Genomic DNA, 23,062 nt, shown 5'->3' with positions numbered 1-23,062 from the left:
GGGACAAAAAAAGGAAAATAGAGCCCGGCAACAAGAGGTATAATAATTGGACCCAGGATGTACGGACTTATGGAAATCAAGGAAGATAAATTTTAAGGTGTCTCTATCTGAGACATCTGTGTCACCGAGAGGTAAAAGGAGAGGGTTGCTGTTTTTGTTTTTGTTTTTGTTTTTGTTTGAGCACTTTCTATAGACACTAGTCTTTTGGCAATTTAGGGGAAAGGAAAGAAGAAAATTCCAGTCTGATGAGGATGCCAGTTGAGGATAGCCATGAAGTTTGGGGCAGATTCTCAAGATGGCCAGCAGTCCTATGGCCAAGGGTCCTACATCCAAGGCAAGACAGGCTTGGGTGTTGAAGGATAGGTTTTCTGCATGGCCTACCCTCAGTGAGAGACCCTCCCCAAGGAAGTCATTCCTCCCTCTCCATCAGTGTTTCCAGTGGAGCACAATAGCTATGGTCAGTCACGTGACCCATTCCAACCTCCTAACGTGGGATATTTTTATGAAGCGGTCATGACGAGTACCGTACAATGCATAAACATGAATGCAAAACACCTTTACTATGCCAGAGAAATAAAGTTTATTGTGAAGTAAATGAAGTAGCTCCTTGCATTCCAGAGAATACCAGAGAAGGAAGGAAAGCAGGAAGTGGCAGAAGGTACAGGAATCACCCTAAGTAATACCTGGAGCCCGGATTACAGGGAGCTGACCATCTTCAGAAACAAAGAGGAACAACTCTCAACACCAAGGCATTCTCCAGAACTTGGAAGCTGATGGTGTGAGCCTTTGCTTGTCAGGTGTAGAAAGCATGCCCAGGTCTAGAAATCACAGCTGGCATGATGAGGTTTCTTAATGGCAACTGAGCCCTGGCAGAAGGTCCTGGGGATAGTTCCTGTACTCCACCTAAATGGCTCCATTGACATCTTCAAAGGGGATGCAAGTTGTTCAATTAAGAGCAACACTTCTGAGAGCTGCCGCAGGGCCCACAGGAGTTGCCAGTCGCATTGGTGGTGGCACATGGGTTGCAGGGGAGGCTGGGGGGACACAGAGGTTTAGAACGGATTAGGGAGGGGAGAGAACCCTAAATTGCACATATTGCCTTGGGTTTAATTATGACAACCTACGGTTTCTCAGTGGTTGGAATTAAAACAAAATTTTGATCAAATCCTTCTCCCTCTCCCAAAATACCACATGCAGGGTTAGAAATTTGTTCATTTGAAAAATATTATCTCATGCTCTTAAGCTCTCATGGAATTTGACGCAATCCACTTTAGGTAACACATATTGTTTTAACAGGCAGTCTCCCCACCAAGACCTCTGCATCAGTAGCCCCCAGAAACAGGAACCATTCCCTTCACCTTTGCCTGTGGACATTCATTTAGCTACCTCAAATCAACAAGCACAAGTAGACAATTAATGCACATTGTTTAGGCAACCCTGTGTGGGTCCCCAGTGTCCAACCCTCCCACCATATTCTTTATCCCAGAAATCCTTCTCCCCATACGCACTTGCAGTCCTCGCTGTCCAGCAGGCTCCGGTACGTGTTGATCTCACACTCCAGCCGGGCCCGGACATCCAGCAGCACCTGGTACTCCTGGTTCTGCCGCTCCAGGTCAGCCCGGATCTCAGAGAGCTGGGACTCCACGTTGCTGATCATGCACTGCACCTGGGACAGCTGGGAGCTGTAGCGGGCCTCGCTCTCTGTCAGCGTGTTTTCCAGAGAGTTCCTCTGTGGTAGGGAAGATAAAGGAGTGTCAGGGTGCAGCTCCTTTAAGGGGTTTCTCCATGGGCTTGCAGAGTCACCAGCTTCAAGGGCTAAGGACAGTGTAGCCCAAAGGTGACTCTGCCTCCCTGACTTCACATGAGCAGGTTTGCACAATACACACCAGGTTGTGCTGGGCCTGCAGCTCGATCTCCAGGGCATTGACCGTGCGTCTCAGCTCGATGATCTCCGCCTGGCACGACTGAAGCTGCTCTGAGCTGGACACCACCTGCTTGTTCAGCTCCTCGGTCTGAAACACCCAAGGGAGAAGACAGGATCAGACCCTGGCCTGAGGGCCCTGGGCCTCCGGTCTTGAGTGGCTGCGTGCTCAGATGCCCACCTGGGTGGTGAACCACTCCTCCACTTCCCTGCGGTTGGTTTCCACCAGGGCCTCGTACTGACACCTGGTCTCATTCAGCACGCGGTTCAGGTCCACAGTGGGGGCGGCGTCCACCTCCACATTGAGGCGGTCTCCAAGCTGGCAGCGCAGGGTGTTGACTTCCTGATAGAAGAAGGGGAAAGACTGAACTCAGAGAAATAGATCTGCTATCTTCCTGCTATAGGGAAGTGAGTTCAACCCTGCCAATAAAGCACTAACAGGAACAGCCCGATCTTTCCAAAGATTAGCATAGACATTCTACAGCAATCAGCTCCGGGATCACACTAAAACATTTCCCAACAAACTGAAAGGAATTCACACTTCGTGTGAGACTGAGTTCTTGGTACAGGCAAGTCCTCCCTCGTTTCTCACCATACAGCTTAGGCACTGCATGCCCAGCATACCCCAGCACACCCTGCTCCACCACTTCTGTGTCTTGGCTCAGTCTCTTGCCTCAGGTCAGGACACCCCCTGTATTGCAGTCCTCCTTGCATCTGGGAAGAGCCCCTGTCTCCTCTCTGGCACACTGGCTTACGCGTGCTTGTGTACCTCTCATATAGAACTTGCTTCATTCTGCCTTGCTTTGACATGGCTGTCTATCCACTCTAGAACTGTGAGTTCTTTGAAGACAAGAGTCCTGATCTCGTTTTTTTGTTTTTTGGTTTTTTTTTTTTTTTTGGATATTTCCTATTCCTCTCCCACCGCCACCAAATCCAGGACCTAACAATGACCAGTGTCAATCAATGAAGGTCATTCCTCAATATCTTCAATAGCTGCCCAAACTTCACCTGGGTGCTTGAGAATTCGCAGCTCACCTCACTTCCTAATGTGGATACCGCATCATCCTTTCATGAACTAACTTTGAGTTTTCCAGGAAAGGGTTCCATGCCAGGGAGTCTGACAGTTACCACCATCTGATTCCCAATACTAAAGGCTCAGGAATTCTGAAGCCAACTTTTCAAGATTTTCTTCATACCTCTTCATGGTTCCTCTTGAGGGACAGCAGCTCTTCCCTCAGGGACTCCACCTGGGCCTCCAGATCAGACTTGCACAGGGTCAGCTCATCCAGGATCCTGCGCAGGCTATTGATGTCTGACTCCACCAGCTGCCTCAGGGACAGCTCGGTCTCGTACCTGTGCACACAGATCAGAGTGGGAGAATAAGCCAGGAAAGAAGTTTGCCTTCCTCTCTGACACCATTTCTGGATAGGATTAGCCCAGAGCTTCTTGAACCTACACAATTCTCTGCCCCTTCTCTTCCATGTCTTCCTCATGCTATGCATGGATAGACCAAAAAAGTCCTTTGATTCAACCTTACACCAGAAAGTGCCCACGGAGATCCATAAGACAGAGTCTCTAGTTCTGTTCTCAATTTCATTGGTTATTATATCACTAAATCCATTCCCCCAAAATAATTAACTTCAATCTCTGAATCTGAGGGTTTAAAAAATCCTTCCAGAAAGACCAACTCTGGTTGAGCATTCCTAATCAGAAAATCCAAAAATCTGAAATGCTCAAAGATCTAAAACTTGTTGAGCCATGCTGTGACACCACTGTGGAAAATTCCAGGCCTGACCTCATGACAAATCACAGTCAAAACAGGAGTGCACCAGAAATATTGTATAAAATTACCTTCAGGCTATGTGTATATTGTGCGTGTAAAACATATATGAATGTTGTGTTTAGACGTGAGTTCCATCCCCAATATATCTCATTACATACTTGCAAATATTCCAGAATTCGAAAAGAAAAAAATCCAAAATCTGAAACATTTCTGGTCCCAAGCATTTCAGATAAGGGATACCCAATCTGTAGCTACCAAAGGGCAGGCAGCTCATGAGTCTGGATTCCTATTTGAAACTTATTTTACATAGAGGGAGAAAGAAGAAGGGAGATAGGGCTTTCTCTTTCTTTCTGGGCAACTTTAGGTCCATGGGGCCATGGAGTAGCCAGAGGCCCTGGAGGTCATCTAGTCTGAAAGGTTCAACATACTTGGTTCTGAAGTCATCAGAGGCCAGCTTGGCATTGTCAATCTGCACCATCAGCCTGGAGTTTTCAGACTTGGCACACAGAATCTGCAAAAATGGTTCTAATGTGAGATCCACTTGAACTTGAGAATATCTCACTAGTTCACAGAGAGGCAGCTGCTCCTGGGCCCCCACATAGCCCACCCCCTCACCTTCTGCTGAAGTTCCTCAATGGTCCGGAAGTAGGACTGGTAGCCAGGGCACACCAGGGGATCCTGCTGCTGGCTCCGCTCCCGGATGCGGGCCTCCAGCTCCGCATTGTCCCTCTCCAGCTGGCGCACCTTCTCCAGGTAGCTGGCCAGGCGGTCATTCAGGAACTGCATGGTCTCCTTCTCACTGCCATTGAAGGAGCCCTCACAGAACCAGTTGCAATTGCCCACATTGGCAGGGATGTTGCAGGCCCCGGGCAGGGTGCAGCCATGGCAGCTGGGGGGCACGCAGGGCCGGGAGGAGCAGCTGCTTCTGCAGCTCACATTGGGCAGGCAGCAGTTGTAAGGCATGGTACTTGGATTTGGAGAGGTGATGGAAGAGCAGTGAGCTGCTGGAGGTAGATGTGGGTGAGGTTTGAGTCTCTCCTTCCTCTGTGGTCCTTTTATACCCTTAATGGTGGGTGGGGGCTTGGCCAAATGCTTCAGCTAATTTTTCTTCAAAATATGCTAGTTAGTTGCTTCCAAAGAGTCCCCCCTCATCCTATAAAATTATTCCATTCAGCTTGTGTCACACCAGGCTCTTCCTGGGTGCTAATGGTTGATGAAATCAGAGTTTCATCAGATGACTTCAAAAGAGGCAGAATCACTCCAGCCCCAAAAGGCTTACCCCATTACTCAGAGGGAGGGACTGCCAGGGACATGGGGTGGAGTCGTTGGGGAATTAGATTCCTCTCCTATGAGGTTCTGCCCTTTTACCACCTGGAATGAGAGCTACAGGTGAGCATTCCATCAGGTAGCTGTCTCCTCCCATATCTACCCACCTTTCAGCATTCAGTCCAGCTGTCCTCACAGCAAAACAATCACCCTGTATTAGCTCTAAGGATCCTGATTCTTGCTGTTGGTTGAGACTTAGGGCATTGGTCAATACATGGAGAGATTGAAAACAATTATGCATTTGTAGTTGGGAAATGAGTAAGTAAAATGGAAACTGGCTTGATGGATGGAACTAATCCTAAAGGGAGGACGGACCAATTACAGCCTACAAGCTGTGGATGGGTTGGCCCTCAGGTGGCACTCTTGGGAGAGTGCGGAACCTTAAACCATGGGGGTAGGGGGTCTCTGATGTTGGGTGAAAATAGCCTAAGGGAAACACGGGGGGCGGGGTTCACCAAGTTCAGCCTGCTGCATTTTTTTGTAGGTAAAGTTCTCATGGAAAATAGGCACGCCCACTTAGGGGTGGCTGCTTTCAAGCTGTGAAGGCAGAACTGATCCTTCGTAGCCGAGACCGAGACCGCACCACCAGGAAACCTAGAATATTTACTCTTTGGTCCCATACCGAAAAGGTCTGCCCAACTGCACTGAAGCAACAGTCTCTCTAAACATGAGAAAGGGGAAGAAAAAGGAATATTACACTGGAAATAGTCCAAAAGAGAAAGCGTTCAGGCAGTTGCAGTGTAAATATGAAGCATTAAGGTTTAGATTCACCAAGAAACCAGAGTGGGCTTCCAGAGCTATGCATGGTGACCTTATCACAAAGCCTGGAAATTTCTATTGCCTGACTCTAAGACTGATGCCCCTTTTGGAAATATCACCTGTCCTAGAGGAGTACCTATGCCACCTGAGAGGCTCCTGGCTCACAGTGCCTTTGACAGGGAGCTCCACTCTGTCTTCCCTAAACAGTCAACCTGTCTCTGACGAGCATGTTCCTGTCACCTCTCTCTCACTGTCCTGTGATTCTTCCTTACCCTGCAGAATTTCCCGACTGCCCGTTATGAATCTTTAGAGAGCAGCCTTCCTCACCTCACCTTCTTTCCCTGTCACACTGTCTTTCCTTTGTTCTGCATAGAAATTAAGAAACTTCAGAAAGAAGTTCCAAAAGACTGTTTGTGGAAGACAATATAAGTCATTTAACTCAGGATGCATCCAGATTTCAAAGGCATTGTGAGAGGAGCAGAAAAATCAAACCTTTGATTTTGTTCTTTGAGTCTTCCTTTTATTTTTTGACTCTGGTTAAAGGCCTATGAATTTTATCTTTAAAACAAAAAAAAACTCTTAGTTTCTGTATCAGCTCTGTTACTATAACAATATACCTGAGATCATCAACTTATAAAGGGAAAGGTTTATTTTGGCTTACAGCATTAGAGGTTCCAGTTCATGACCAATTGGCCCCATTATTCTGAGCCTAACCTGAGGCAGCACATTATAGGGGGAGTACACGGAGGAGCAGAACCACTCACATCATGAGCCAGGGAGGAAAAAAGAGAGAAAGAGAAATAGGCCAGTGTCCCACAATCCCTTTTTGAGGGTGCACTCCCAATGACCTAAACAGCTCCCACTAGGCCCCACCTCTTAAAGGTTCTGTGATGTCCCAATACCACCACCATAGGGACCAAGCCTTTTAACTCATAGGACTTTGGGGGACATTCAAGAACCAAACTGCAACGTTTCCATTGCTTTTCTACTGTCTATTTTTGTTTCTTTCTGCTCTAATCTTCATTACTTCCTTTCTTCTGCTCACTTTGGAATTAGTTTGTTCTTTTTTCTAGTTCCTCGAGGTATATGTAAATAAGATTGTTTCTTTGATATCTTCTTTTTTTTGGTGTGTGTGCTGGGGATTGAACCCAGGGTCCTTGTGCTTGGGAGGCAAGCACTCTACCAACTGAGCTATATCCCCAGCCATGTTCCAATTCCCACCTCCTCCAGTCATACCCTACCACTTCAGTTACCTCTCTGTTACTCCCTATCAGGGGTTAATCACTGATTGGATTAAGACTCTCCAATCACTTCTCCTCTGAACCTTCCTTCACTATCTCACATGTGAGCTTTTGGGGGACACCTTACATCCAAACCATAACACTTGTACACAGTGTAGACAGTGTAGATAGGTCTCGGTTTGGTTTTTTCCATTCGATTACTCTTTTAATTGTAGGGTTATTCATTTACATTTAAAGTAATTGTTGAAATAAATGCTGGAGAAGATGTGGAGAAAAAGGAACACTTTACACTACTGGTAGAATTCTAAATTAGTACAACCACTATTGAAATCATTACGGAGGCTCCTTAAAAGACGAGGCATAGAACCACCATATGACCCAACTATACCATTCCTTGGTATTTATCCTAAAGAATGAAAGTCATCATACTACAGTGATACGTGCATATTCATGTTTATAGCTACACAATTCACAACAGCCAAACTATGGAACCAGCCTAGGAATCTACCAATTGATGAATGGATAAAGAAAATGTGAAATATATACACAATAGAATTTTCTTCAGTCTTAAAGAAAAATGAAATTATGTCATTTTTTTAGGAAAACGAATGGAACTAGAGACTGTTATGTTAAGCAAAATAAACCAAACTCCAAAGGTCAAGGGTCATGTTTTCTTTCCCATGTGGAAACTAGAGAGGAAATAGGAAAAGAAAGGTGAGGGCAGAGAATCTAATGAAAACCAAAGGAAGACTAGCAGAGGAAAGGGACCAGGGGGTGGGAAGAGGGGAGAGGGAGGGAGGAAGTGCTGGGAAGTCATATTGGCCAAATTATATTGTTATGCTGTGTGCATGTATGAATATGTAATAACCAATCCCATTACTACGTACAGCTCTAATGGACCAATAAAAAAAGTGGAAAGGAAAATTAAAAAATGATGACTGATGATTGACTTACTATTGCTGTTTTGTTAATTGTTTGGTCTGTCTTATAGGGGTTTTGTCCCTCTTTTCCTCTCTTGCTGTCTTCCTTTGTGCTTCATTGATTTTTTTTTTTTTTATTGACATGCTTTGATTCCTTTCTCCTTTCCGGTGTGAATCTTCTATAGTTGTATTCTCTGTGGTTACCATGAGGCATACATAAAAGGACTTTCATTTGTTCCCACAAGCATGTCATCTATTTTAAACTTATAACAATTGCATACAAAAACTACATTTTCACTTCTGACATGCTTTATTCTATTGACAACAGGATTAACACTTTTTTTATATTGTGTATCCATTAACCTATAGCTATATTTTTAACACTTTTAACTTTGATACCAGAATTAGAAGAGATGTATTACCTCCATTATGGTGTAACTATCTACCTATGCCATAATACCCACCTTTACCAGCACAGTCAGCCCTTTCGTATGCTTTTATTATGCCTCTTATCATCCTTTCATTTCAACCTGAAGAACTTCCTTTATCAATTATGTTAAGGCAAGTTTCGTGGTGATGAACTACCTTGGCTTTAGTTTGTGTTTCTCCATTTTTTTAATTTGTTCTACTTAGTTATACATGACAGTAGAATGCATTTTCACATATTGTACACAAACGGAACACAACTTCTCCTTCCTCTGGCTTAACGTGGTGCAGAGTCACACCAATAGTGTAATCATACATGTATATAGGGTGATAATGTCCATCTCATTCCATACCCCTCTCCATCCCCATACTCCCTTCCCTCCCCTCACTCCCCTCTGCACAATCCAAAGTCCCTTCATTCTCCCTCCTTGTTATGGATTAGCATCTGCTTATCTGAGCAAACATTTGGCCTTTGGTTTTTTGGGTTTGGCTTATTTCACTTAGCCTGATATTCTCCAGTTCCATCCATTTGCCTGCAAATGCCATAATTTCATTCTTCTTTAAGGCTGAGTAATAGTCCATTGTGTATATGTACCACATTTTCTTTATCCATCCATCTGTCGAAGGGCATCTAGGTTGGTTCCATATTTAGCTATTGTGAGTTGAACTGCTAAAAACATTCATGTGGCTATGTCACTGTAGTATGCTGATTTTAAGTCCTTTGGGTATAAACTGGAGGAGTGGGGTAGCTGGGTCAAATGGTGGTTCCATTCCAAGTTTTCTAAGGAATCTCCACACTGCTTTCCAGAGTGGTTGCACCAATTTGCATTCCCACCAGCAATGTATTAGTATACCTTTCCCCCCACATCCTCGCCAACATTTATTGTTGCTTGTATTCTTGATAATTGCCATTCTGACTGGAGTGAGATGAAATCTTAGAGTAGTTTTGATTTGCATTTCTCTAATCACTAGAGATGATGAACATTTTTTAATATGTTTGCTGATGGACTGTATTTCTTCTTCTGTGAAGTACCCATTCAGAGTCTTAGCCCATTTATTGATTTGGTTATTTGGGAGTTTGGGGGAGGGTTTGTTTTGGTGGTTTTGAGTTCTTTATATATCCCAGAGATTAGTGCTCTATCTGAGGTGCATGTGGTAAAGATTTTGCCCCATTCTGTAGGCTCTCTCTTCACGTTCTTGATTGTTTTGTTTGCTGAGAAGAAGCTTTTTAGTTTGTTACCATTTTGCGTATTGATTCTTGATTTTATTTCTTGCACTTTAATTGGTTAAGGAAGACAGTTCCTAAGCCAACATGGTGAAGATTTGGTTCCACATCCTCCTCTATTAGGCACAGTCTTTGTTTTAGTGCCTAAATCTTTAATCCACTTTGAGTTGATTTTTGCACAGGGTGAGAGATAAAGTTTAATTTCTTTATGCTACATATAGATTTCCAGTTTTTCCAGTACCGTTTGTTGAATAGGCTATATTTTCTCCAATTTATGTTTTTGGCAACTTTGTTTAGTATGAGATAACTGTATTTATGTGGGTTTGTCTAAACTATTCCCCCTGAAAACTGGAACAAGACAGGGATGCCCTCTTTCATCACTTCTATTCAACATCATCCTTGAAACTCTAATCAGAGCAAACAGACAAAGAAATTAAAGGGATACAAATAGGAAAAGAAGAACTCGAACTATCACAATTTGCCAATGACATGATTCTATATTTAGAAGATCCAAAAAACTCCACCAGAAAACTTCTAGAACTAATAAATGAATTCAGCAAAGCAGCAGGATATAAAATCAATACCCATAAATCAAATGCATTTCTATATCTAAGTGATGAATCCACTACAACATCCCATTCACAAAAGCCCCCCAAAAAAATAATAATCGGAAATCAACTTACCACAAGAGTTGAAAGACCTTTACACTGAAAACTACAAACACTAAAGAAAGAACTGAGGAAGACCTTAGAAGATGGGAAGATCTCCCATGCTCTTGGATAGGCAGAATTAATATTCTGTTTCTCCATTTTTGAAGGACAGCTTTAATAGGTACAGTGTTGAGAATTAGCACTTTTTCTCTTCTTTCAGCACTCTGAGTATATTATCCCACTTCCTTCCAGTCTGAAAGGCTCTTTCTAAGAAATCCACTGATTCACTTTTGGAAATTCCATTGACTTTCGGAGATTCCATGATGAGTCACTTTTCCCTTGATAGTTTCAAACTTTTTTCCTGGCCTTTGACTTGTGGCAACTTTCTTGTAATGGTATCCATGTGGATTTATTTGGGTCCATCTTTGGAATTCATTGGGATTCCTGAATCTGGCTATCCGTTTCCTTCCTCAGTTTTAGAAAGATTTTGGCCATTATTTCTTTGACTAAGCTTTCTTTTCTTTCTTTCTCTTGTCTGCTTCTGGGTCTCCCGTAGTGTGTATCTTGGTTTGCTTAATGATGTTCCCAAAGTCTCTTAAGATATCTTTACTCTTTTTCATTCTTTTCTTCTTTTCCTCCTCTGACTGGAAAATCTCCCCTGTCCTGTCTTTGCGTTTGCTGATCCTTTCATCTGCTTGATTCGCTGTGCTTTGAATCCTTCTAGTGACCATTTCATTTCAGCTACAGCGTTCATCAGCAACATGATTTCTGTTTACTTATTTATTTGCTGGTACTGGGGATTGAACCAAGGGGTTCTCTATCACTGAGCTACATCCCCAGTCCTTTTATTTTTTTATTTTGAGACAGGGTCTGACTAAGTTGCTGAGACTGGCATCAAACTTGTGATCCTCCTACTTCAGCCTCTGAAGTCACTGGGAATACAGGCATGCACCACCACACCCAGCTCCTTTTTTGTATTTTCTGTCCCTTTACTGAAATTCTCACTTCCCATATTGTTCTCCTGATCTTGTACAGCACCTTTATGGTGGTTATTTTGAATTCTCTTTCACATTAATTATATATCTCCAATTCACTAGGGTCAACTTCTGGAGATTACTTTGTATCTTTGTGCAAAACATTTTTTCCCTATTTCTTCATTTTCCTTGACTCTTGTTATGGCATCTGTGCATTAAATAAAATAGCCACTTCTTCTCATCTTCACTGACTGGCCATATACTGGAGAACGCCCTCATCGATCAGCCTAGCCAGAGACTCTGGGGACCTCTCAAACCTTTGTGCTAGTCCAAACCACTGTCTTTGTTGTCTGAAGCCTCCAGGCATCTAGAGTATTTCAAATCTGGTCAGAAGTCTTGTACAGATGAGACATGCTGATCCCTCAGGCAGCCTCCAGAGAAGTTGGAACGTTGGACACGTGGTCTAACTCTCTATGTCCAGTAGAACATGTGATCTGGGTAGTCTCACTGGCTAACTCTGCACTGGGCCAAAAGAAGGGGCTGAGGCAAATGTTGATTTTCAAGTTCATCAAATTGCTTTTGTTCTCAGTGACTCCTGGGTATCTAATGTGTGCTGAGTCCCATCAGCAGTCCAAGACAGGCAAGACAGAAGCTGGTGCCTTAGAAGCACCCAGAAAAAAAATCTGAATGTTGAATATGTGGCCCAGTCCTTTCCTTCCCTCACTGTAGAAAAGAAGCTGGTAGCTGAGTTTCCTTTTAGGCATGTGGCATTGTTCTGGGGATAAAAGATATCAAGAAGAGGTGTCTTGAATCTTTCTACCAGCATTAGGTTGGCTTGTTTCATTCACCCAGGGTGAAAGAGCCTCTTAATTAGTTCCAGGATTTCTCATTAAGGGAATTGATCTATGAATTGGTGCATCCATAGGAGCAAAGAGGGCCTTGGGCTTCCTATTTCACTGTCTTGCTGACATCACTACCCAGAAAACAGATTACAAGTTAAATAATTCACATTACTATGAAAGGAACTCAGATAAGTCAGTTCCCTTTTCTGCGTCTTGTTTTCTTCATCTTTTAAATTAAATAAATAAAGAGTGCTGCCTGACTTCTAGATTTTTGTGAGGGTTGTATAAGATGATATTTGTAAACATGGCTGGGGAATGGAGTGATGATAATAATTACTGTAAAGTTCACCCTTCCTAATGCTATTGTTCAAATGAAAAATTCTGTGAAGAGTCCACTTTGATAAGCAGACACCCAGGCACATTACCCATGTTAACTCAGTGGTGATCCAATCTCACTTGCCCTGTAAGCACTAGGGGCACAGACCTGTATTCATGAATTAATCAACCACAGTGCAAATGTTGACATTATCAGGAATAGGAAGTTGACAGATGACTATTGTCACCTAGCTTCTCTGCTAACTTCCTGATCTTATGGGTCTAGTCACCTAATTTGGGGTGGCTCTTGAAGAGCACAAGTTCTCTACGTGGAGCTGTATTGCCACCAAGGCCTCCCTTCTGGTACTGGCATTGAAATGGGCTATACTCATCCTCTGGGAATCCCCCAGCCTTACAGCTCTGTGCAAGCCTTCATAATAATGATGCTGGTGACAATGACAATGATGATGATGGTGATGATGATGATGATGAAGCTACTTTAACACTCATTATATGCCAAACAAGGTAACAAACAAAAAGATACAAAAGGATCAACACATTTTTCATTTGATTCTCCCAACAACGCTGTAAGTTTGTCCTATTATTCCCATTAAAGATAAGAAAACAAATTGGAAAAGTATCAGGATTATGTATGATCTATCAAAATGTATAAATGCATTCTACTGTCACGTACAACAGATTAGAACAAATTTTAAAAATTCTAAAAAAATAATTTTCCTAAGACATAGTCATTAGTGGTGGGGCTAGGATTTGAACAACTCTGACTCCTGAGCCTGAACACCTAAACACAATGCAAAAATCTCATATCTGGCAGTGTCTTCTCTGATTTTGTGAGGGGAAGGAAATCTTAGATTCATTACTCTCCATTGCCCTCCACTTTATAATTTTCCCTTTTTGTCCCTTGTGTGGCCCTGTACTCCAACTCTTCCATACCCCATCAGTCCTCCAAGAGCCCTCTCTGCTCAAGTCACCTAGCTAATCTCTATGATACTTTCCTAAATTAAAACCAAGTTTCTAAGGAATTCCCATACTTAACAGGGAAACATCCATCCTTCTGCACAATTGGCTGATATGCCCATGTTAGAAATTAGAGTATCTTTTCTGAGCTTCTAAGCCAATGAAAATATATAACACATGACCTAAGGTAATTTAGAACCTGCAAGGAAACCTACCTGCCTAAACCTAAATATTTAACCTTGTAAAAGTTCATTTCAGAACTAAGCTCTTTGATTCTTTGGAATCAATGAATTTCAAAACTAGAAGGACCTGAATTTATGGAGGAGAAAACTAAGGCCCAGAGAGCAAGGTAGGAAAGAAATGAATATCAACATATAACTTTCTAGTCAGATGCTGGATACCTTCACACATAGTGTTCCATCCTGACCCCAAACCCTGGGTGTTCAGATTCCATTATTGTCACTATGTACCAAAGATAAAGTATCTGAAACGTTGGGAAGAAACTTCACTTGTCCAAAACTGACACAAGTAAATAGATTCAGATCTGCCTGGCCCATCACACCAATTTTGAGTTAGAGAGATGAGACCCTAACCTAGTTCAGGGTGTGGCAAAGCCCAAGAACTGGGAAAACATGCAGAAGAGAGATCACGGATCCCAATGCCAGCTCTGAGCACGCCAAGGAGAAGACACACCCAGGCTTCCTGCACATTGCAGTAAACTGGGGGATTAAAAGTGACAAATCCCACAGGCTTGTGATAAGGCATGACTACTAGAAATAATGGGGTGGGGTTTTTTTAAAGGAAAAATGCTGAGCATTCCTGGACAGCCCTGCTGTTCTTCCTTTGAGGCCTCTGATGATGGTTTTGACCCCAGATGAGAGGATGGGAAAAGTGCCTTTTCTCTAAGCAATAGCAAACAAAATCTGTTGGGAAACAGTAAGTAAAAGAATCAGAAAAAATAATTCAGATGATAAGCCTGGGGGAAAATCAATCATCCCATAGTGATATGCACCCAGAACAGCCCATGAGTCAAAAAAAAAAAGTCACCAAAGAGCCCTGGAAGCAATAGGACCTGGGACCCCATCAAATGGGGAAAAAAAAAAAAATCAAATAATACTGATTATGCATGCTCTCCTGTTGCAGGACTGGGTTTAGAAAGAAATGGTACTATGAAAGATGATAATTCATAAATCCTACTATTGAGTATGAAGCTAAAAATATTTAAAAATTGCTTTCCTTAATAAATGCACTATGTATTAGGTCAGTAATAATCATACTTAATAATCCTAATTTAAAAATCTGTTTTGCCAAGTGTTTCCATAAACACAATTTTCCAAGCTCCTTTAGGCGAGGTTATAAAGTTAGGGAAGAGACCATCATCTCTACTTGCCCTTTAGGGAAATTAAAGCTCAGGGAGAGCAAGGCCTTGCCCAAGGACACAGAGCTGACAGTTTTGACTAGAATCGGGGTTCTGTCAAGTGGGTCTCAACCCAACCCATTAGAAATTCTTCTCTGTAGAGCTTCTAAAACTCCCAGTGGCCAGACTGAACCCCAGACCCACTAAATCAGACTGTGTAAGTGCAGACTGGGCCTCAGCATGTTTTTTAAAGTTCCCTGGGTGGTTCCAAAGCACAGCCAAGTTTGAGAACTACTGTCCTGCTGTGTGTTTGACGATAACAACAGAGTATCTGGGGACAATTTCAAAAGCCTTGTGGAAGCATTGGAAGAGTAGAACATTTTTTATTTACCAAGTTAAGAAGTAGCTGGGATTTTTGAGTTTAAAAATTGTGGCAGCATTTTTGGATCCTATAAGTTTTGTCCATGGCCAGAACTTTCCTTCTGTATAGATGTTGTCTCTACTTTCAAGCATGTTTAGAGCTTTCCGTTTGGGCAGGTCTGCATCTCCCTAATACTCAGTTAACTGATAATAAACCTTTGTTCTTTAATGGTGGATTCAGTGTTTTGAATACATTCAAGAAAACTTGTGAATAAGGTGGACAATCAAGTTGGATAATTAAAAACCAACTCCATATGATCATGATTCATCAATGAGTTTAAAACCAATTTCTGAAGAGGCTTGCCAAAAATTAGTTAGGAATCTATATACATTAGGAATCTGGTTGTAGGTGACAACTTTGAAGGATGTCATTGACTTGGATATACTCATTTTGCCCTGATTTTTTAAAAACCATTCTTCATACTGTATGGTGGTGCCTTACATGCAACTATAGATAGAACTGGTTTAAATCCCTTAATTGCTAACAACCTAATGTGATTTTTGAGCAAGTCTCCAAACTTCAGTTTACTTAGGTGTAAAATGGGTTTAATTTCTAACATTGTTATAAAGGTTAATTAAGATAAGATCCTAGTATTTTGCCTATCCCATGATAGATGAGAGCTGTGCTAGTTTCTTATTGCTGCTGTTATGAATTACCACACAACTAGTGACTGAAGATAACTCAAATGTATTACTTAAAGTCTGGTAGGTCACAAGTCCAAAAATGCATCTAGAATTAGGGTTCATGGTATATTAAATTAAAGGTATCAAATTGTATTTTATAGGCTAGTAGTGAAAAATCCAAAAAGGAAATTAATAAAATATTGTGTTTATGAGAACATCAAAAAGAATAAAACAACAAATAAAATTTTCTTTAAAAAAAAAAGAAGAATAAAACCTTCAGGGATAAATTTAGCCAACATGGCAAAAAATGTGCTGAAACTATAAAACATAGCTGAAAGAAATTAAAGAAAACATAAATATATGGGGAAAGATCCCATGTTCATTAATTAGAATATTTACTATTGTTAAGATGGAAATACTAGCTAAAGCAAATTACAGGTTCAATGCAACATGTATCAAAATCCTAATGATCTTTTTTGCAGAAATAGAAAAATTCATCTTAAAGTTTATATTGAATCTCAAAAAAAAAAAAAAAAAAAACCCAAAAGCCAAAACAATCTTTAAAAGGACAATAAAGTTGGATAACTCATGCTTCCTGATTTCCAAACTTAATACAAAGCTATATGATCAAGAATGTGGTACTGACATAAAGATAGACTTACAGACTGATGGAATCCAATTGAGGATCCAGAAATCAACCCTCACATTCGTAATCAAATGACTTTTGACAAGGGTGCCAAGACCATTCCATGAGGAAAGGAGAGTCTTTTCAACAAAGGGTGCTGAGAAAACTGTTTAATCACAAGCAAAGATGTGAAGTCAGAAGCTTAACCTTATGCCATATTTTTAAAAATACACTTGAAAAGGATCAAAATTCTCAACACAAGAGCTGAAACTATAAAACTTATAGAGGACAACTTTTAAAATTAAAGGAAAACTTAACAGCATTGGATTCAGCAATGATTTCTTAGATTAGACACCAAAGGCCCAGGCAACAAAAGAAAAAAAAAATAAGATAAAATAACTTTCATCGAAATTAAAAACTTTTGTGCATCAAAGGACCCTATTGAGAGAGTGAAAAGGAAACTCACATACTAGAAAAAATATCTGCAAATCATATATCTGATGGGGATCAACATCCAGAATGTACAAAGAACTCCTACAACTCAACGACAACCAAAAACAAGCAATCCAGCATAAAAATGGGCAAAGGACTTGAAGAGATGTTTTTCTCTAAAGATGGACAGATAGTCAATAAGCACATGGGAAAGATGCTCCTCATCATTAATCATCACGGAAATGCAAACAAGACCACAATGAGATACCACTGCAGACCCATTAAGATGGTTATTATTTGAAAACAAACAGAAAATAACAAGAGTTGTTAAGAATGGGGAGGAATTGGAAACCTGCACATTTCTAGGAGAAATTTTAAATGGGGCCACTTCTGTAGGATAGGTATGATTTCAAATCGTTTGATGATTTCAGTTCACAGGACTATGCTTCATGAAAGTAGATTAATGGCATCAAAGCCTAAAACCATCTCTACAATAGGAATTCAAAGGTATTGGTTGAATTGAACTGCGAAAGGTCAAAGGATGGAATGAAGACGGGGTCTCCGAGACCCAGAGCCAGGGAGGGAAGTAGAGCAGCTGGTAACCCAGACTGATAACCATCTGCACACCTAGGGAGAGGAGGAGGTACTGGACATGGCAAGAAAAGCCAGAGGGTCCCTTCTCAGGGTGCTGCTGGGACTGCCTGGTCCAGAATCACTGCAGCACTGGACCCAAAGCTCCTACTGAGAAAAGATGAATTTTCCAGAGTCTCTTTCCAGTCCCCAGCTCGGGCTTCAGTTCAGATTTGCATACCAGCAACTTTGGGGAATGCCAGGTCAAGAAGAAAAGCCAGGAATGGCCAAGGGGAGACACGGGTGGCAGCACCCTGCCCTGCTTTCTGCTGACCTCTCTGCCTCACCCCTGGGTCCAGGGCACCAGGCCAGACATGCCTGCCTGACAAGCATAGAATGTCTCTTGTCTCCAAGAGTCAGGCCATTGTGTGGTTCTTTCAGGTGGCTTTTTATAGAGTCCCCAATTGGTGCTTACGTGGCAACGAATGAATACCAATGAGAAAGGCATCTATCTGCTTTGCCATGAAAATTGCCTTTATTAGGTTACAAGGGAGGGCTGCTGGCACTTCAGAGGGTGCTCTGAGCAAGCAAAGGAAGAAACCGACCCGGATGCGGGTCTGGAGTAGGTCGGAGTGGCCGGAGGCTTCCGGTGAGTTTCCTGTGCCTCACCGGGGCAGCACTTGTCTTTCCACTGTGTTTTCAGGCCTTTTCTGTCCAATGAACCAGAGCCTGGTCAATGCCCTGGAGCCCGAGGCCCTGCGTCCTTGCCCCTTTGGCTTCCCTGGGTCCTAGCGCACAAAGGAGTTACAGGGTCCACAGCGGGAGCGCGGGACACAGGGCGTGCAGGGAGCAGGGGGCGCGCAGGGGGTGCAGGGATTGGCGACGCAGGGCCCGATGGGCTTGCCGCATGCGTTGGTTGTGGCGCAGGGGTTGCAGGGAAGCCTGGAGATAAAAAATGATAAGGCAAATTGAGGGAGACGTGTAATCATACACCAGAGGGACCCCAAGAGTGGAATGCCTATCAGGACTCAGCCTGGCTTAGAACAGAGAAGGCCCACCTCCCTCTGTGGCACAATTATCAAATCGCGGATGCTCTCCCTATCACAGACTGGACAGAAACCCTGAAACTCTGACTTCTACCCCTTATCTGTCCATTCCTAGCTGGTGACGTTGGGCAAGTGGCTTACCGTCTCCAAGCTGTAGCCTCCTCACCTATAGAATGGGGAGGATACCGATCCAGCCTGTGTGGGGCTAATTATAAGGCCAGAGGGAATAGTGTATGGAGAGCTCCCCTCTATATAATACAGCACAGCAGAAACTAAGGCACATCAGGGATCACACATCAGGCAGTCATACAGATTACTGTAGCAGAATACAAAGAACTGGTGGTACAATTTCAGTCTGTACATCAAATAATTCTTGCTGCCAAACTATTTGATGTTTTTAATGATGGCCATAATGTGTTTTCTGGGTTCTGTTTGAGCATGCCTGGAGTGAAGCAGGGTTTCCTTTCCAAGATATGTAATCTTTGGAGAGTTCCACAGAGTAGTATACTCATGAGTGTGGCCTCATCAAACACCCCCAGCTGGCACTCACTTGCAGTCCTCGCTCTCCAGCAGGCCCCGGTACGTGTTGATCTCACACTCCAGCCGGGCCCGGACGTCCAGTAGGACCTGGTACTCTTGGTTCTGCCGCTCCAGGTCAGCCCGGATCTCAGCCAGCTGGGACTCCACATTGGTGATCATGCACTGCACCTGGGACAGCTGGGAGCTGTAGCGGGCCTCGCTCTCTGTCAGCGTGTTTTCCAGAGAGTTCCTCTGTGGTGGGGAAGACAAAGGACTGTCAGGGAGCAGCTCCTTTAAGGGGTTTCTCCATGGGCTTGCAGAGTCACCAACTTCAAGGGCTAAGGACAGTGTGGCCCAAAGGCAACTCTGCCTCCCCGACTTCACACTGCTCACCAGCAGGTCTGCACAATACACACCAGGTTGTGCTGGGCCTGCAGCTCGATCTCCAGGGCGTTGACCGTGCGTCTCAGCTCGATGATCTCCGCCTGGCATGACTGAAGCTGCTCTGAGCTGGACACCACCTGCTTGTTCAGCTCCTCGGTCTGAAACACCCAAGGGAAGAGACAGGATCAGACCCTGGCCTGAGGGCCCTGGGCCTCGGGTCCTGAGTGGCTGCGTGCTCAGATGCCCACCTGGGTGGTGAACCACTCCTCCACTTCCCTGCGGTTGGTTTCCACCAGGGCCTCGTACTGACACCTGGTCTCATTCAGCACGCGGTTCAGGTCCACAGTGGGGGCAGCATCCACCTCCACATTGAGGCGGTCCCCAAGCTGGCAGCGCAGGGTGTTGACTTCCTGTGGATGCAAAAAATACAAGAGTGACTGTCTTCAATGGATGGACCCTCGGAGATGACGGGATTTTCCTCAGAAGAGAAACTTTGAGCAGAGCAGTCTGTGACAGCTCAAGGCAAACCCGTCTGCCCTCCATGTGGCACAGCGCCCTCCTCATCGTGGCCAGGACATGGAACTTGTTTCCAAAAGAATTTCCCAAGGATTCGTTTGGATGCCACCGAAGGATAGACTGGTGGATGTGCTCTTTCCCAGATTGGCTGAGACACTTCAGAATACAAAGCTTTGGTGCACAATCTCAGATTGCACATCCAATAACCCTGACTATCAAGTAAAATCATGCCATGACCTCCTCCAAAGACAAGAGTGTCCCCAACTCATTCTTCACCATAACTTAGGAAGTGTGGCGATCCACAATCCCAGTCTTATTTTGTTTGTTTGGCCTTTGAGGGAGAAAAAAAAAATAACTTTGCACTAAATCACAGCAATACCAGGATTCATTCCAGAACTTGGTGACCAGCTACCAGCAAATGGAGATGCTCTGAAAAGCAATGATGCCAGGGGTTGGGAGTGAAAGGTAGGTCTTGTTGGGAACAGGCACAGGTTTTATCTCTCTCCAGTTTTTCTTTCCTCATAAGGTTTGGGTGTATTTTTAAAGAAAATTCATAAAGATATCCTAAGGCTCGTATTTGTTCTCCTGCTCCAAATCCCTAGAGCCTCCCTCTAAGACTGAGCCAGGTTTCTGGATCTCACATTTCTGGCCTCACCTCCTCGTGGTTCCTCTTGAGGCACAGAAGCTCCTCCTTCAGGGACTCCACCTGGGCCTCCAGGTCAGACTTGCACAGGGTCAGCTCGTCCAGGATCCTGCGCAGGCCATTGATGTCTGATTCCACCAGCTGCCGCAGGGACAGCTCCGTCTCATACCTGCAGGACGATAGGGGCAGATCAGCAACTGGCAGATCTTCAAGACTCAAAAGAATGATTTTTGATGATCTCATTTGCTTTGTCTTCCCTCTTTCTGAAATGAGTAGACCCAGGACACAGAGAGTTCCAGAGAATCCATCAAGAGCCAATATCGTCCTCTGTTTTTGTAATTCCTTTACTTGGTCCCGCCACCCCCACCCCAGCCAGTCTTCTTCACAACCAATGGATTTATCTGTTGTTCAGTAAAGCTATGGAAAGCCCTTTTAATGAGAGGTTAAGCCAAAAAAATAAAAATAAAAAAGGAAACAAGTGTGAACTCACTTGGTCCTGAAGTCGTCGGCAGCCAGCTTGGCATTGTCGATCTGCACCACCAGCCTGGCATTCTCAGACTTGGTGCACAGGATCTGGGGAGTGAGAGATTGCTCAGTGAGGATGGGAAATAAATACGAAACCATCGACTTGCTTCAAGTGGCTTAAAGAGACATTTTGAAGGTGATAAGGGAGGTAAGAAGCTTGACAGCCTAGAAGCAGGAAACACTTCTCTACCCCAGACGGAGAATCTCAGTAATCTTTCCTTGCTTGCAGATGACACAGCAAGTCCCCTCACCTTCTGCTGGAGCTCCTCGATGGTCCGGAAGTAGGCCTGGTAGCTGGGGCACACCAGGGGATCCTGCTGCTGGCTCCGCTCCTGGATGCGGGCCTCCAGCTCCGCGTTCTCCCTCTCCAGCTGGCGCACCTTCTCCAGGTAGCTGGCCAGGCGGTCATTCAGGAACTGCATGGTCTCCTTCTCGTTGCCATTGAAGGAGCCCTCACAGAACCAGTTGCAGTTGCCCACGTTGGCAGGGATGTTGCAGGCCCCGGGCAGGGTGCAGCCATGGCAGCTGGGGGGCACGCAGGGCCGGGAGGAGCAGCTGCTGCGGCAGCTGAGGTTGGGCAGGCAGCAGTTGTACGGCATGGTGCTGGGAGGGTGCGAGGTGCCCGGCTGAAGACAGAAAGCAAGTACTCTGAGCCACAACGCTGTGGGTCTCCTTCCTCTGGTGAGCATTTATACCCCTCCACAGAGGGTGTGGGCACAGTATGTAATGTCTTTTTTCTTTGTACTTCTTCATTGGTTTTAGACGCCCTTTCCTTCAGTCTGTTATTTGCCTTCCTCAGAAGAGTCCCTTGTCCCATAAAAATCTTTACTCGGGCTTCTTGCTAAGTCAGGACTCTTCTTCAGGCAGAACACCCATGAAATCAGAGCTCTGTAGTAGATCTTCAAAGAGGCCACACGTCCAGCCCTCATTAATTGGGTGTTGGTCCATGCAATGACATTCTTTTGTGTCACATGATCCTGCAGGCCCATAATCAACTTCATGTCCTGGCCCACCCTGCATTTCCAGAGAGAGAGAGACACAGATTGGGTTGAGGAAAAAGTGACACTAACTCTGAGCAGTAGACTCTCTTCCCCTCGGCTTTTAGAGAAGAATCTTTAAATGAGGCAGCGTACAGTCAGGGACGGATGTTTGAGGTGAATGATTAGGATTGATTTGGACTGTGGTTAAAAAGTTCCAACAGCTTTGTGTTTTACAGAGCCACATAATGTCCCCTGCTGTCACATGAAAGAATTGTAGAGGGAAGAATTTTATGGGTAGAGGCTTTGATACTTGGTTTGAGAACAGGGAAGTTTCTGGAGGAAGAGATCATTTTGAAAGAGGGCTGAAAATTACAAGTTGAAAGATTCGTGTAAATGCATTTCAACTCGCTAGGAAGTGTATCTGGAGGCAGATATGAAAGCAAACGTTTTCACCAGGTATCCACTGTATCAGAATTGAGTGAGTGGGGATATTAGGAATGTCAGGAGATAGCCCAAAGAGCCCTCCATAGGTATGAAATCACTTAATCTTAAAACTTCACTAGTTGAATCACATTTCAGAATACGTCCAGATCGGCTTGAACCTTAAAAATCACTTTTAAATTTGCAATTAAACTTTGTAGCCTTTTGCCCAACTCTCTAAGTGAAACAGATATACCAGGAAGATGCACCATATTCTATCCTGGGCTTCCTATCTCCAGCCCTACTGCTTCACACACAACCTATTCAAAAGTATTTAAGTACTGAATCCAAGGCCTGGACACAGGGGAGAAATCTCTGAGACACCACAAGTGGGGGATTTGGGAAAGCAAGCTAGAGTCACTTGGTTTGATTTGGGAGGTAGAGGACAGCACCAGAAGAGCCAAGGAAACCGTGGCCAAAGTTGGAAAGAGATAGACGTTGCATAATTACAGGCACCTCCAGGTACCACCTGCATCTCAGGAGCAGCACCCCAACCTCCTCTGTGGCTTTGGCGGCCAGCCAGAGCTGCCATTTACGATGACTTATTGGAGTCTTTCTCCCCATTGAGTTTTCATGGCTCA

At 43.9% G+C, this 23,062-nt stretch overlaps 2 protein-coding genes across 2 annotated transcripts; both read right to left on the bottom strand.

Moving 5' to 3' along the window:
- Positions 1 to 562: 562 nt before the first annotated feature.
- Positions 563 to 4,898, bottom strand: KRT34 (keratin 34). The gene is made up of 7 exons (XM_079132854.1): positions 4,320 to 4,898; positions 4,133 to 4,215; positions 3,118 to 3,274; positions 2,103 to 2,264; positions 1,887 to 2,012; positions 1,509 to 1,729; positions 563 to 1,034 (listed from the first exon to the last, which is right to left on the bottom strand). The coding sequence occupies exons 1-7, from the start codon at positions 4,665 to 4,667 to the stop codon at positions 950 to 952; spliced, it is 1,182 nt and encodes a 393-aa protein (XP_078988980.1). The 5' UTR covers positions 4,668 to 4,898; the 3' UTR covers positions 563 to 949.
- Positions 4,899 to 17,917: 13,019 nt separating this feature from the next.
- Positions 17,918 to 21,652, bottom strand: LOC306657118 (keratin, type I cuticular Ha1). Its single transcript, XM_079132846.1, has 7 exons — positions 21,273 to 21,652; positions 20,987 to 21,069; positions 20,509 to 20,665; positions 19,586 to 19,747; positions 19,370 to 19,495; positions 18,985 to 19,205; positions 17,918 to 18,330 (listed from the first exon to the last, which is right to left on the bottom strand). Exons 1-7 carry the CDS (start codon positions 21,618 to 21,620, stop codon positions 18,177 to 18,179), a joined length of 1,251 nt encoding a protein of 416 aa, XP_078988972.1. The 5' UTR covers positions 21,621 to 21,652; the 3' UTR covers positions 17,918 to 18,176.
- Positions 21,653 to 23,062: the final 1,410 nt, after the last annotated feature.

This window comes from Sciurus vulgaris (genome assembly GCF_902686455.1).
Source record: "Sciurus vulgaris genome assembly, chromosome: 3".
In the NCBI taxonomy this organism is placed as follows: domain Eukaryota; kingdom Metazoa; phylum Chordata; class Mammalia; order Rodentia; family Sciuridae; genus Sciurus; species Sciurus vulgaris.
Note: the sequence above shows the minus strand (reverse complement) of the source record. Positions and strands in the feature narration are given on the sequence as shown.

Bases quoted from the DNA above. Each gene is read 5' to 3' on its own strand.
- KRT34 (XM_079132854.1), bottom strand. From the start codon at position 4,667: ATGCCTTACAACTGCTGCCTGCCCAATGTGAGCTGCAGAAGCAGCTGC. The intron at 4,216-4,319 runs GTGAGGGGGTGG...CCATTTTTGCAG, and splicing joins TTGAGGAACTTCAGCAGAAG to ATTCTGTGTGCCAAGTCTGA. The intron at 2,265-3,117 runs GTATGAAGAAAA...TTCTTCTATCAG, and splicing joins TCAAGAGGAACCATGAAGAG to GAAGTCAACACCCTGCGCTG.
- LOC306657118 (XM_079132846.1), bottom strand. From the start codon at position 21,620: ATGCCGTACAACTGCTGCCTGCCCAACCTCAGCTGCCGCAGCAGCTGC. The intron at 19,496-19,585 runs GTGGGCATCTGA...TGGGTGTTTCAG, and splicing joins AGGAGTGGTTCACCACCCAG to ACCGAGGAGCTGAACAAGCA. The intron at 18,331-18,984 runs GTGAGTGCCAGC...TTTTATCTCCAG, and splicing joins CTGGAGAGCGAGGACTGCAA to GCTTCCCTGCAACCCCTGCG.